This window comes from Lagenorhynchus albirostris, chromosome 2 (genome assembly GCF_949774975.1).
Source record: "Lagenorhynchus albirostris chromosome 2, mLagAlb1.1, whole genome shotgun sequence".
Classification (NCBI taxonomy): Eukaryota; Metazoa; Chordata; class Mammalia; order Artiodactyla; family Delphinidae; genus Lagenorhynchus; species Lagenorhynchus albirostris.
In genome coordinates this window covers 97,270,060-97,285,326 of record NC_083096.1, presented here as the reverse complement: position 1 = coordinate 97,285,326, position 15,267 = coordinate 97,270,060, and the positions used below count along the sequence as shown (strand labels likewise).

At 39.2% G+C, this 15,267-nt stretch overlaps 1 protein-coding gene and 1 long non-coding RNA gene across 4 annotated transcripts in view; one reads left to right on the top strand and one right to left on the bottom strand.

Moving 5' to 3' along the window:
- LOC132514580 (uncharacterized) overlaps nucleotides 1-6,154 on the top strand; it is an 84,966-nt gene extending 78,812 nt beyond the window's left edge. For all 3 annotated transcript variants that reach the window (XR_009538860.1, XR_009538859.1, XR_009538858.1), the window contains one exon: nucleotides 5,813-6,154. This is a non-coding gene — a long non-coding RNA (uncharacterized LOC132514580). The remainder of the gene's footprint in view (nucleotides 1-5,812) is intronic.
- Nucleotides 6,155-8,570: 2,416 nt separating this feature from the next.
- Nucleotides 8,571-15,006, bottom strand: LOC132515495 (protein CDV3 homolog). Its single transcript, XM_060141902.1, has 3 exons — nucleotides 14,806-15,006; nucleotides 9,498-9,790; nucleotides 8,571-8,769 (listed from the first exon to the last, which is right to left on the bottom strand). Exons 1-3 carry the CDS (start codon nucleotides 15,004-15,006, stop codon nucleotides 8,604-8,606), a joined length of 660 nt encoding a protein of 219 aa, XP_059997885.1. The 3' UTR covers nucleotides 8,571-8,603.
- Nucleotides 15,007-15,267: the final 261 nt, after the last annotated feature.

Sequence of the window (15,267 nt, the reverse complement as noted above, 5' to 3'; positions counted from 1 at the left end):
CTAACTCTTGAAGTCTTTACTTTAGTTTACTTTTTCTGGAAGATTTTTAGTTGTCTTAAATAACTAATTAATTGAAAGTACACTGTATTTGAGGCGGATCGTGTGGGGATTCATTGTTGAATGATAGTTTGGAACCAGATTGTGAAGGACTTTCTAAACTGTGCTTTCAAGATTTTGAACAGGAAAATGATGTCAGCTTTATGTTTTAAAAGTTTGAAGGATGGTTTAACATACCCATGTAATTAATGGTCACTGAACTAGGAAATAGCACACTAATCCTTTTGATGATCCCATCTTCGGTTTCTCCCAAGCACTGTGAAAAATCACTTGCTCTGATTGCATTCTTGGAGACCCTGCTAATTCATTATTGAAAAATACCAGCTGCCAGTATTTGGCATTATGTTGTCACTTACTTGGTGAGTGATGCCAAATACAATGTTAATGAAAACTCGAATACCGTTGAATATTTAATAATATATAGTGAAGTAGTTTTAAGAGTGCATGCTCTAGAGAGATCTGGTTTAAAATTCTTGCTATACCACTTACCAGCAACAATGGATGTGGACAAGCTATTTAGACAACTTATTTAGCAAAAGAAACTCCAAATGAGGGGTGGAGAGATGGGGCAAGGAAGATAAACCCTAAAGCAGTTTGCCAAGCATGACATTTCTTTGAATTTGAGAGTGTCTTTTAAAAATCCAAGTGAATCTTGCTTTCTCTTCTAACACATTTCTGTTTATTTTAACATAAAAATATTTTTAAGTTGGGGAAAGGGATTAAGTTTGTTGGTGGTTATTGCCTCAAATTTTCTGCACAGTTATTTCTCCAAAACAACACACTATGCTTATCCTATGGCTTGAAGCATGTGAAAAACAGACTAAAGGAATTACCAGAAATGTAATTATAAAATCTCATTAGCGCAGAAGTTCTGCATTAATCTTCAGCCACTGATCTACAGTGTTCACTCTAAGACTACGGTATTCTAGGCAAGTTTTTAAAAAATCCAGCTCAATAATGTTACAAAATAAACTCAGCATTTCCCTCCCTCACCATCCCTAAAGCCAGATTATCCTAATTTTCCTGGCTTCACCATTTTTCCAGTTACTCTTATAGAAACCTCAGGAAGCACACTGGCTTATCTCTTTTTCTTATCTCCTCCCAAATACTTTGGTTAAACATTTTAGTCTTTCTCCACAGAATACACCTTATACATACAATTCTTTTTTTTATTTTTATTTTATTTATTTATTTTTGGCTGCGTTGGGATTTTGTTGCTGCGCGCAGGCTTTCTCTAGCTGCGGTGAGCCGGGGGCCATTCTTCTTTGTGATGCATGGGCTTCTCATTGCGGTGGCTTCTCTTGTTGCAGAGCACAGGCTCTAGGCGCATGGGCTTCAGTAGTTGTGGCCCGTGGGCTCTAGAGCGCAGGCTCAGTAGTTGTGGTGCACGGGCTTAGTTGCTCCGCAGCACGTGCGATCTTCCCAGACCAGGGCTCAAACCGTGTCCTGTGCATTGGCAGGCGGATTCTTAACCACTGTGCCACAAGGCAAGCCCCGTATAATTCTTTTGATTACTGGTTTTTCTTTTATGTTCTGCAGTCAGCTGTCCATTTTTTTTTTACTTTTTGCTGGACTGTCGCTTAGATCAGAACAAGTTTCCTCCATTCATTCTTTTTCCCTTTTCATTTAGCCTATGTAGCCAATTCCTTCATTGTCTCATCAGCAAATACAAAATTAAGTATTTATTTTCAAGACAGGCCTTCCTCCACCATATTATGTTGACCTTCCTTTCCAATGTAATCTTTTCCTACTCTCCTATATGGTCCATACTCTACAGCCAAACTGAACTGTCTACTCTTCCCCAAGCACCCTCCAGCTCTCTTGTCTCCAAACCTCAGCACCAACTATTTCCGCAGCCTCTCACTATTGTGTCCATTTTCAAAGCCTATCTCACAAGGCTTCCTCCACCATAAATCCTTGAGTGATCATTCCAACTGAATGTATAGGGTTTCTTTCTCCTCTTGTTTATTGATTCATGGAACAAATATTTATCAAATGTCTTAGGTGTATCAAATGAGAAAACAGCGCTGGGGATTTAGCAATGACTGGGACAGAATTGGAACCCACCCTAGTGGAGGTTATAATCTAACATAAAAGAAGACTTGATAACTAATTTCAGGTGTCAAGGGTTTTACAAGGGTCTGTACAGCATGTTTAAAAGGGTGTAACTTAAACTGAGAGTCAAGTATGGTTTCCCTGGGATGAGGTGCAGAAAGATATCTGGAGAATGAAGAACTAGCTAGGCAAAGTGGGAGGGGATTAAAGGAATTTGGGGACATGAAAGAGTGTTCTAGGCAGAGCAAACAACATATGCAAAGGCCATGAAGTGGGAATGAGCATGGCACTTTTGAAGAACTGAGGGAAGGCCAGTATGGATAGCCAAATGGATGTAACATGAATAATTGAATAGGAGAAATTGAGATATTAGCAAAAAAGGGATTAATAACACAGGGGCTCTAAAATGGATTGGAACTGAAGAAAGGAGAGAAGGTAGAGAAAAACAGGGAGGGAGTGGAAGAAACAATGCTTGGAGACTCGGATGAGACTGAAGAAAAAAGATAGTGATAAAAGTTAAAGGATGGAACATTTTGGTCAGTGAGTCCCATATCTCATTTCTCATTAAACCTTGTAATACATGCTCACTTCCTGTATTCTGTCATATTTTATAATTATTTATATAATTGTCTTATTCTTGATACTAAATTATATTACCTGGGTTCTTATTATAGGTTAATAGTAATTATTAATAATATGGATCAGTATTTACAAGTAAAGATTTTTTGCTGCTGTACTCATTTCTTTCTTTGATCATTAAATAGAGGTTTCTTCCCCTCCATTTTATGTTCAAACTCATCTTTTATGTTATTTGGCAAATACTGAATGCCACTTGGTGCATGACATTTTAGCAGGCCTAAAGAAAGGCATCAAAACCAAAAAACAAACTACTACAAAACAATTTTTGAGTGAATAAATGAAGGTATTTTCTTGAGTCCCCTTAATCTTTCAAAATGTAGGAAGTGTTAGTATGTCTAGGTCCATTCACAGAATTGGAAAGAAAATGGGAACTCAAAGGGGACAGAAAATTAGTGGTAGGATTCAGTAGATCAGATTTCCAGCTTCTTAGCACCCTTGATGTTTAGCCTAGTTATCAAACTTTTCTTCATTTCTTCACTAAGAATTCCTTTTGTTCTAGTAGGATTGCTTCAGTTTATGAAAATGAGTGTATATATTATGCCATTTTCAGAAATGAGTCATTAAGTCTATTATAACCTAAACAAGTGAAATAAAGTACTTTTCACTTAAAGTGTCTTTTTTTTTAACCATTTTTAAAAATTGAAGGATAGTTAATTTATAATGTTAAGTTAGCTTCAGGTGTACAGTAAAGTGATTCAGTTATATATATATATACATATATGTATATGTATATATGTACATAATAATAATATATGTGTATATATATATTCTTCATATTCTTTGCAATTATAGGTTATTACAAGACACTGAATATAGTTCCATGTATTATACAGTAGGTCTTTGTTGTTTATCTATTTTACACATAGTAATGTGTATATGTTAATCCCAAACTTCTAATTTATTCCCCCTGCCACTATCCACTCTGGTAACCAAAATTTGTGTTTTATTTTGGTAAGTCTATTTCTATTTCATAAATAAGTTCATTTATATAATTTTTTTAAGATTCCACATATAAGTGATATCATATGATATTTGTCTTTCTCTGTCTGACTTTACTTAATATGATAATCTCTAGGTCCCTCCATGTTGCTGCAAATGGCATTATTTCATTCTTTTTTATGGCTGAGTAATATTCCACTGTGCATATATAACACATCCTCTTTATCCATTCATCTGTTGATGGACACTTAGGTTGCTTCCATGTCTTGGCTATTGTAAATAGTGCTGCTATGAACATTGAGGTGTATCTTTTCGAATTAGAGTTTTCTCCAGATATATAATCAGGAGTAGGATTGCAGGATCATATAATACCTCTATTAGTTTTTTAAGTAACTTCCATACTGTTCTCCATAGTGGCTGTACCAATTTACAGTCCCACCAACAATGTAGGAGGGTTTCTTTTTCTCCATACTCTCTCCAGCATCATTATGTGTAGACTTTTTAATGTTGGGCATTCTGACTAGTATGAGCTGATACTTCATTGCAGTTTTGATTTGCATTTCTCTAATAATTCATGATATTGAGCATCTTTTCATGTGCCTGTTGGCCACCTGTATGTTTTCTTTGGAGAAATGTCTATTCAGGTCTTCTGCCTATTTTTTGATTAGGTTATCTTTTTTTTTTAAATTAAGCTTATGAGCTCTTTGTATATTTTGGAAATTAATCCCTTGTCAGTAGCATAGCTTGCAAATATTTTCTCCCAGTCCATAGTTGCCTTTTCACTTTGTTTATGGTTTCCTTTGCTGAGAAAAAGCTTTCAAGTTTAATTAGGTCCCATTTATTTTTGTTAGTTACTTAGTTTGTTTGTTTTTATTTCCATTACTCTAGGAGATGGATCCAAAAAAAATTGCTGCGATTTATGTCAAAGAGTGTTCTGCCTATATTTTCCTCTAAGAGGTTTATAGTAGTCTTACATTTAGTTCTTTAATCCATCTTGAGTTTATTTTTGTATATGATGTTAGAAAATATTCTAATTTCATTCTTTTACACGTAGTTGTCCAATTTTCCCAGCACCGCTTATTGAAGAGACTGTTTTTTATCCATTTTATATTCTTTCCTTCTTTGTTATAGATTAATTGACCATAGGTGTGTGAGTTTATTTCTGGGCTTTCTAGCCTGTTCCACTGATCTATATTTCTGATTTTGTATCAGTACCATACTGTTTTGATTACTGTAGCTTTGTAGTATAGTTTGAAGTCAGGGCGTGTGATTCATCCAACTCCATTCTTCTTTCTCAAGATTGTTTTGACTATTTGGGGTTCTCTTGTGGTTTTGTACAAATTAAAAATTTTTTTGTTCCAGTTCTGTGAAAAATACCATTGGTAATTTGATAGGGATTGCATTGAATCTGTAAATTGCCTTGGGTAGTATGGTAAAGTGTCTCTTTTAATTACATCTTTGTATTTCTCCTACATTTCCATTGAGTCTGATGTCTATTTTCTTTGTATATTTACCTTACTTGGATACAGGCAGGATGTTCCCCATTATTTATTTAGTTAAAAAAATTATTTTTGGCTGCATTGGATCTTCATTGCTATGTGCAGGCTTTCTCTACTAGCGGCAAGCAGGGGCTAATTTTTGTTGCAGGGTGCAGGTTTCTCATTGCAGGTCTTCTCTTGTTGTGCAGCACGGGCTCTAGGCACACACACTTCTGTAGTTGCAGCACATGGGCTCAGTAATGTTGGCTCATGGGCTCCAGAGTGCAGGCTCAGTAATTGTGACACATGGGCTTAGTTGTTCCATGACATGTGGGATCTTCCCGGACCAGGGATTGAACCCGTGTCCCATGCATTGGGGATTGAACTCGTGTCTCGTGCATTGGCAGGCAGATTCTTAACCACTGCACCACCAGGGAAGTCCCCAGATGTCCCTTTTTTTTCAGTTACATGTTAAATAAACTTACCATATGTTCATTTTCAACTTCATGTTTTAAAAAGATTTTAATTACACAAAGAAGTCATCCACATGACATTAGGGACCCAAAGTTAATGGGAAACAATAGTAAAAATGTAACCCTCCTAAAATATTAGTGATCATCATCTTCCTTTTCTTGTTTTCCTAGGTACACCCTAAGGGTGGTTATTGCGATGAAGCTGTGATATACGCACTGAAAGAATGTGATGCTCATCATATTGGTATGGCCAAAACACATGGGTATGAAGGTCTCTTGGGAGAAGCCATCCAGGACAGTGCCATGAAATGTGAGGATCTCTGAATCATCACAAAATTTTAGCTCAGTAACTATGGCTTTGAAAACACTGTACAGTCCTGTCTGAAATCCTGTGGCTTGGAGTACATAGGTGTGCACTGTAGACATCATTGGTCATTATCATCTTCTTAGAGATTCAACCATTCTTTTATGTATTTCTGGAGGATTAAATAATTTTGGATGTAGTGTGACTCTGAGCATGGCAGATGTCAGAAGAAATATTGTTACGTGTTTGTAAAGAAATAAATTTTATTGTGCTTTGAAATCCCTTTTGATGTTTTCTTATACAACTCCCAGTAACTTAGTTACAAAGTCAACTGTCTCAGATGTGATGTCTTAGCCCTTGCTCAGCTTTTTATGAATTCTTTTGCTATTTTATAATCTTTTGATTCATGTCCGTCCTTAAGTAATCTTTTGTCTTTTTTTCCCATGTATTTACTTTTTATTGACTTTGTTAATGTTACAGAGTTTTTGCACTGCCAAACCATGCCTGAGAATTCAGAGAAAGAAATGTTACAATGGACAGCCTCATCCACCCATCATACAGCATATTAAAACTTGATTCATGTGCATTTTGATAATTTCACAATCTTTTAAAAAGTTGTATCAAGGGTTGGAATTTTTAAATCTCCTGCAGGTCTTCAGATATCTGTTCCATTAAGTAACATTTCCAGATATTCATCTCAGTTCTTTCCTTAATAATGTAACCCCCAACAAAATTTTGCTGGAAAAAATGCATACTTTTCAGGGGAAATATGTGGCTCAAGGTCGAAGAGATTATTTGTTAAAAGATTTTTAATTCCCAAATGAACTCTTCAGATTAACCAAGAATCCTTTGTTTCTCAATCATCCAACCTCTCCTTGGCTGGCTCAGCAAGTACCCAAGTACATCAGAACGTAGACATCCTGCCTGCCTTCAAATAATGCCAACGTTATTGCCCAGATATGGTTCGCAGGTCCTGTCAGATGACTCTGTAACCCTCCTAGGAGTGTGATTCCTGCATCGACACTTTTATCAACTCTGAGCTCCTAGAGGAAAATGCTCCTGCATCAGGATAGTTTTACTCACCCATTTGCTTCACTCTTGCCAGTAGCAAGTCTGCAACTCTTACACTTGGCAAAGGGATTTTATTATAGAGAAACCCAGACTCTGCATCAAGTGGTCACATGCCACTTTGAAATATTTCTATTAAACCGAAGATACAAAACTAGAAAATTACCAGACTATCTCATTAGATGGAAAGACTTTTCAGTAATCCTGGGTAGCGTCCTGATGTCCTTTTTCAGGACTAAAAATTACTGTATAGTTTAAGCTGTAATTATTAAAAACAGAAGGGCTACCTCACCTGTCTTTTGCCCCGACTCTCCAAATGAATAATGTAAAAAGACACACCAGAAGGTTGATGACAGAGCTAGGCTGGGACAATCACTGCATCTACAGAATGTCTAACACCTTAAACATTTGGGCACAAGTGCATCTGGAATTCTTGTCAGAGATCATGCAAGATCCATGAAACTTCAGTGGGTTTTAGGTTGAGGCTCTGCTCTCACTGCCTTGAATTTATAAGGACACATCCGTGACTCCCTTGGCCTGAGCAGAAACCATACTCTTTCCACCACAGTTTACTATACAACTTAGACCTGATTAGAGGAGGCTTCCGCATCACCTGAAGTAGAGCCCCCTGCATCTACTGCCCTTTACATCAAAGGCCATTTGTTTCTACTTTAGGGATTGACATATTCATGAGACATTTCACAATTCTAATGCATGTTTCAGGTTACTTAGCCAAGCAATATGCTCTGTCAAAGAACTATTCCAAGTCAAAGCAAAAAAAAAACCCCAAAACCAAAAAAATCCTTAATATGGAACACAGAAAGAGCACTACCCGAATAAAAAATTACTAAAAGAAATAAGATTATGCCCCCCCCCACTTTCCCACTTGGTGACCCGAGTTTGGTTGAATTTAATTTGTGTTTACCTCAGAATACAACCCAAAGTTTAAATTATAAATCACAGCCCTACACAGATTATCTGGACACATCAGTTCTTTTGAGAGCAGCATGTTCCAGAAAGTCTAATACAGCCATGGTGTACTACAGAGTATTCCTTATGGATGGGGCACAGGACAGGTTAATTAAGGTCACTTAAATCTTCATCTTTTACAGCAGATCAGAACCCAGATGGCTGACTTTCTGCAGGATTTCTGATAGGAATCCAGGAGAGCTGGTTTCAAGTTTCTCATCAGCACTTAAAAGCTGTAACCTTCTTATCCAGACATTGTGATCCACATGAAGTTCACAATGAGTGCAGCAAATCTGAGGTAGTCAACCCTTACGAAGGCTCAGTATCTGAACATAAAAAGATTTTGAAATGACCACTGGCTGCAGTTTTTGTTTTTTTTGTATTTGTAGAGTAATTATGAAAGAACACTGCTGAATCTAGTTCACACATTTATATAACAATGAAAATCCCCCTAAATCCAATACACATAAAGAGCAGTGGTGACACTTTAAACTTCCATAGTGCAGTAGGGCTGATCCCGTATACCGAGCGGTCTGCATCTGTTGTAGATCCAGCAGAGATCAGGTAGATGATGGATGGCTGTCCGTGGTGGTTAGCTGTGGTCTAGTTACCTTAGAAGGGTTAGCAAACACCATTCCTTAATTGTACTGTGTGGCTGCTTTTCTGATTCTCAAGCACAGCATGCTGGTTGTCTAGCTGAAGTTTAAGGGCCTGGTTTTTTGAAACCTCATCCCTACCTCTAGTTTTGTGTCTTACTACTTCAAAGCTCTTCTCCATTTCTTTATCCCTAAGGGAAAAGAAATGTGATCAGTAAATATTTCTTCTTCACTAGGTTGTTTTGAAAATATCCTTCCTTGAATTAAAAAAAAAAGCCACCCCTTAGAAAAATCTTGAGGAAGGGACAGGAGGGGGAAACTGGTTTATAAATCCTTATCAAAACCATTTTTTAAGGCTTCAGTTGAACAGAAAATATAGAATACTGTACTGAAGCGCTACTTTCTATTTTCTGTGGTAGCAAATCTGCTGAATACTATTAACTGAAAACCTATTTTGGGACCGACTTCAAGGCAACTGGAAAGTTAACAAGCTGTATAATGACATGGTGATTCCTTCTAAGACTCACTTTTAGCAAATAATAGACAATACATATCTCTTTCTTTATGCATAAAGTAAGGACAACAATTTCCTCATTCAAGTAAAGTTCTACTCATTATTCAAAGACCTCTCCACACTTTTACTTTATGGGAGTGGATCAGATAAAGATGAGTGTGGTGAATCACTGTAGGACAGAGCTGAGGAACAGGTCAAAGTGGAGGTTTAAGTTCAAGCCAGCTGTGCTCTCAAAGAGGCAAAAAGTCTGGGACTTAATTTAAAAGCCACCCTGAAAAATTTCCATTTGATGTAATTTACATTTCTTCCCATATTATTTACTTTGTAAAAAATTCATGTCCCTAAATAAGATGTGGATGTGCCATACGTGGTCATTTAACTCCAGGTAGCATTCATTTTAAATACCTATTCTGGCTTTCTACATGCTTGGCAGTGGACTGCGGGGATGGGAACTGTGTATCACTGTAGATTTCTAGTGGTCCTTGTGGTGCTTTCCTTGCTGTGGTCAACCTGACCCCAAGAGGCCTATACATGCCTCTAGTCATTGTCAGTTCTGGGGTTTCTGTAACAACTACTGGCGCAGGAGATGTTTGTACAGGAGCTGTTTTATTCCAGGTACCTGAAGATGTTTCTACATCACCACCACCACCTCTACCTTCTTCCCGATTATCATCTGGATCTTCTCTTTTTTCATTTTCTTTCTTTTTTTCTTTTCATTTTAACATCTTTATTGGAGTATAATTGCTTTACAATGGTATGTTAGTTTCAGCTTCACAACAAAATGAATCAGTTATATATATACATATGTTCCCATATCTCTTCCTGCTTGCGTCTCCCTCCCTCCCACCCTCCCTATCGCACCCCTCCAGGCGGTCACAAAGCACCAAGCTGATCTCCCTGTGCTATGCGGCTGCTTCCCACTAGCTATCTACCTTACGTTTGGTAGTGTATATATGTCCATGCCTTTCTCTCGCTTTGTCACAGTTTACCCTTCCCCCTCCCCATATCCTCAAGTCCATTCTCTAGTAAGTCTGTGTCTTTATTCCTGTTTCACCCCTAGGTTTTTCATGACATTTTTTTTCTTAAATTCCATATATATGTGTTAGCATACGGTATTTCTCTCTCTCTTTCTGACTTACTTCATGTTGTATGACAGACTCTAGGTCTATCCACCTCATTACAAATAGCTCAATTTCGTCTCTTTTTATGGCTGAGTAATATTCCATTGTATATATGTGCCACATCTTCTTTATCCATTCATCCGATGATGGACACCTAGGTTGTTTCCATCTCTGGGCTATTGTAAATAGAGCTGCAATGAACATTTTGGTACATGACTCTTTTTGAATTATGATTTCCTCAGGGTATATGCCCAGTAGTGGGATTGTTAGGTCATATGGTAGTTCTATTTTTAGTTTCTTAAGGAACCACCATACTGTTCTCCATAGTGGCTATATCAATTTGCATTCCCACCAACAGTGCAAGAGGGTTCCTTTTTTTCTACACCTTTTCCAGCATTTATTGTTTGTAGACTTTTTGATGATGGTCATTCTGACTGGTGTGAGATGATATCTCATTGTAGTTTTGATTTGCATTTCTCTAATGATTAGTGATGATGAGCAATCTTTCATGTGTTTGTTGGCAGTCTGTATATCTTCTTTGGAGAAATGTCTATTTAGGTCTTCTGCCCATTTTTGGATTGGGTTGTTTGTTTTTTTGTTATTAAGCTGCATGAGCTGCTTATAAATTTTGGAGATTACTCCTTTGTCAGTTGCTTCATTTGCAAATATTTTCTCCCATTCTGAGGGTTGTCTTTTGGTCTTCTTTATGGTTTCCTTTGCTGCGCAAAAGCTTTTAAGTTTCATTAGGTCCCATTTGTTTACTCTTGTTTTTATTTCCATTTCTCTAGGAGGTGGGTCAAAAAGGACCTTGCTGTGATTTATGTCATAGAGTGTTCTGCCTATGTTTTCCTCTAAGAGTTTGATAGTTTCTAGGCTTACATTTAGGTCTTTAATCTATTTGGAGCTTATTTTTGTGTATGGTGTTAGGGAGTAATCTAATCTCATACTTTTACATGTAGCTGTCCAGTTTTCCCAGCACCACTTATTGAAGAGGCTGTCCTTTCTCCACTGTACATTCCTGCCTCCTTTATCAAAGATAAGGTGACCATATGTGCGTGGATTTATCTCTGGGCTTTCTATCCTGTTCCTGTTTTTGTGCCAGTAACATATTGTCTTGATTACTGTAGCTTTGTAGTATAGTCTGAAGTCAGGAAGCCTGATTCCTCCAGCTCCGTTTTTCGTTCTCAAGACTGCTTTGGCTATTCGGTGTCTTTTGTGTTTCCATACAAATTGTGAAATTTGTTGTTCTAGTTCTGTGAAAAATGCCAGTGGTAGTTTGATAGGGATTGCATTGAATCTGTAGATTGCTTTGGGTAGTATAGTCATTTTCACAATGTTGATTCTTCCAATCCAAGAACATGGTATATCTCTCCATCTATTTGTATCATCTTTAATTTCTTTCATCAGTGTCTTATAATTTTCTGCATACAGGTCTTTTGTCTCCTTAGGTAGGTTTATTCCTAGATCTTTTATTCTTTTTGTTGCAATGGTAAATGGGAGTGTTTTCTTGATTTCAGTTTCAGATTTTTCATCATTAGTATATAGGAATGCCAGAGATTTCTGTGCATTAATTTTGTATCCTGCTACTTTACCAAATTCATTGATTAGATCTAGTAGTTTTCTGGTAGCATCTTTAGGATTCTCTATGTATAGTATCATGTCATCTGCAAACAGTGACAGCTGCTTTACTTCTTCTTTTCCGATTTGGATTCCTTTTATTTCCTTTTACTCTCTGATTGCTGTGGCTAAAACTTCCAAAACTATGTTGAATAACAGTGGTGAGAGTGGGCAACCTTGTCTTGTTCCTGATCTTAGTGGAAATGCTTTCAGTTTTTCACCATTGAGGACGATGTTGGCTGTGGGTTTGTCATATTTGGCCTTTATTATGTTGAGGAAAGTTCCCTCTATGCCTACTTTCTGCAGGGTTTTTATCATAAATGGGTGTTGAATTTTGTCAAAAGCTTTCTCTGCATCTATTGAGATGATCATATGGTTTTTCTCCTTCAATTTGTTAATATGGTGTATCATGTTGATTGATTTGCATATATTGAAGAATCCTTTCATTCCTTGAATAAGCCCCACTTGATCATGGTGTATGATCCATTTAATGTGCTGTTGGATTGTGTTTGCTAGTATTTTGTTGAGGATTTTTGCATCTATGTTCATCAGTGATATTGGCCTGTAGTTTTCTTTCTTTGTGACATCCTTGTCTGGTTTTGGTATCAAGACAATCTGTCTCTTTTGGTGGGAGCATTTAGTCCATTTACATTTAAGGTAATTATCGATATGTATGTTCCCATTCCCATTTTCTTAATTGTTTTGGGTTCGTTTTTGTAGATCTTTTCCTTCTCTTGTGTTTCTTGCCTAGAGAAGTTCCTTTAGCAGTTGTTGTAGAGCTGGTTTGGTGGTGCTGAGCTCTCTCAGCTTTTGCTTGTCTGTAAAGGTTTTAATTTCTCCGTCAAATCTGAATGAGATTCTTGCTGGGTAGAGTAATCTTGGTTGCAGGTTTTTCTCCTTCATCACTTTCAATATGTCCTGCCACTGCCTTCTGGCTTGCAGAGTTTCTGCTGAAAGATCAGCTGTTAACCTTATGGGGATTCCCTTGTGTGTTATTCGTTGTTTTTCCCTTGCTGCTTTTAATATGCTTTCTTTGAATTTAATTTTTGACAGTTTGATTAATATGTGTCTTGGCGTATTTCTCCTTGCATTTATCCTGTATGGGACTCTCTGTGCTTCCTGGACTTGATTAACTATTTCCTTTCCCATATTAGGGAAGTTTTCAACTATAATCTCTTCAAATATTTTCTCAGTCCCTTTCTTTTTCTCTTCTTCTTCTGGAACCCCTATAATTCGAATGTTGGTGCATTTAATGTTGTCCCAGAGGTCTCTGAGACTGTCCTCAGTTCTTTTCATTCTTTTTTCTTTATTCTGCTCTGCAGTAGTTATTTCCACTATTTTGTCTTCCAGGTCACTTATCCGTTCTTCTGCTTCAGTTATTCTGCTATTGATTCCATCTAGAGTATTTTTCATTTCATTTATTGTGTTGTTCATCATTGTTTGTTTCATCTTTAGTTCTTCTAGGTCCTTGTTAAATGTTTCTTGCATTTTGTCTATTCTATTTCCAAGATTTTGGATCATCTTTACTATCATTATTCTGAATTCTTTTTCAGGTAGACTGCCTATTTCCTCTTCATTTGTTAGGTCTGGTGGGTTTTTATCTTGCTCCTTCATCTGCTGTGTGTTTTTGTCTTTTCATTTTGCTTACCTTACTGTGTTTGGGGTCTCCTTTTTGCAGGCTGAAGGTTCGTAGTTCCTGTTGTTTTTAGTGTCTGTCCCCAGTGGCTAAGGTTGGTTCAGTGGGTTGTGTAGGCTTCCTGGTGGAGGGTACTAGTGCCTGTGTTGTGGTGGATGAGGCTGGATCTTGTCTTTCTGGTGGGCAGGTCCACGTCTGGTGGTGTGTTTTGGGGTGTCTGTAGACTTATTATGATTTTGGGCAGCCTCTCTGCTAATGGGTGGGGTTGTGTTCCTGTCTTGCTACACGCCTGTGTGTGTAGGTTGCCAGAGGGCATCTGTTCTTTGCTCAGACAGGACAGGGTTAAAGGAGCCGCTGATTCGGAGGCTCTGGCTCACTCAGGCCGGGGGCAGGGAGGGTCACAGAGTGCAGGGCGAGCCTGCGGCAGCAGAGGCCGGAGTGACATTGCGCCAAGCCTGAGGCGCGCCGTGCGTTCTCCTGGGGAAGTTGTCCCTGGATCCCGGGACCCTGGCAGTGGCGGGCTGCACAGGCTCCCTGGAAGGGGGGCGTGGACAGTGACCTGTGTTCGCACACAGCCTTCTTGGTGGCGGCAGCAGCGGCCCTAGCGTCTCATGTCTGTCTCTGGGGTCTGCACTTTCAGCCGCGGCTCGCGCCCGTCTCTGGAGCTCCTTTAAGCAGCGTTCCTAATCCCCTGTCCTCGCGCACCAGGAAACAAAGAGGGAAGAAAATGTCTCTTGCCTCTTCGGCAGGTCCAGACTTTTCCCCGGACTCCCTCCCGGCTAGCCGCGGTGCACTAACGCCCTGCAGGCTGTGTTCACGCCGCCAACCCCAGTCCTCTCCCGGTGCTCCGACTGAAGCCCGAGCCTCAGCTCCCAGCCCCGCCCGCCCCGGCGGGGGAGCAGACAAGCCTCTTGGCTGGTGAGTGGCGGTCGGCCCTGATCCTCTGTGCTGGAATCTCTCCGCTTTGCCCTCCGTACCCCTGTTGCTGTGCTGTCTTCCGCGGCTCCGAAGCTCCCCCCCTCCACCACCCGCAGTCTCCGCCCGCGAAGGGGCTTCCTAGTGTGTGGACACTTTTCCTCCTTCACAGCTCCCTCCCGCTGGTGCAGGACCCGTCCCTATCCTTTTGTCTCTGTTTATTTTTTTCTTTTGCCCTACCCAGGTACGTGGGGGGTTTCTTGCCTTTTGGGAGGTCTGAGGTCTTCTGCCAGCGTTCAGTAGGTGTTCTGTAGGAGTTGTTCCACGTGTAGATGTATTTCTGGTGTATCTGTGGGGAGGAAGGTAATCTCCGCATCTTACTCTTCCGCCATCTTCCCGGAAGTCTTCCTCTTTTTTCATTTTCATCTTCTTCCTTTTCACTTATTTGCATTGTTTGAACTCTTAGGCTGCTGTAATCAACCTCTTTTTGCTCAGATTCTTTCCACTCATCTGCATCCTTTGTCACAACCTTGGTGGCAGCCCCGGGGCCCATGGCCTCCCTGCCTGCCGTCCCGCTGTAGCCCAGCCAGGTCCCTGCACCCCATCCTTTTGTCTTTATGTCCATTTGTCGTTATGTCGCTTTTTCATATTCCCATCTCAATTAAGAGAAACTCTCATTCGTGGAGCAATGGCTAAATCTCCACCTCTTTGCTACTTCTAGTCATAGAACTGTGCAAGTATCATGTGATCTGCACCTTGGAGAGATAACCTACCATGAGCTGGAGTCCAGTCCTATGTTGTTCAGGTTAAGAAACTCAGTTGACTCACTAACTAAATCTTGCTTATTAACTGAGGTGCTATGGTTTATGCATTATAATAATGTGAA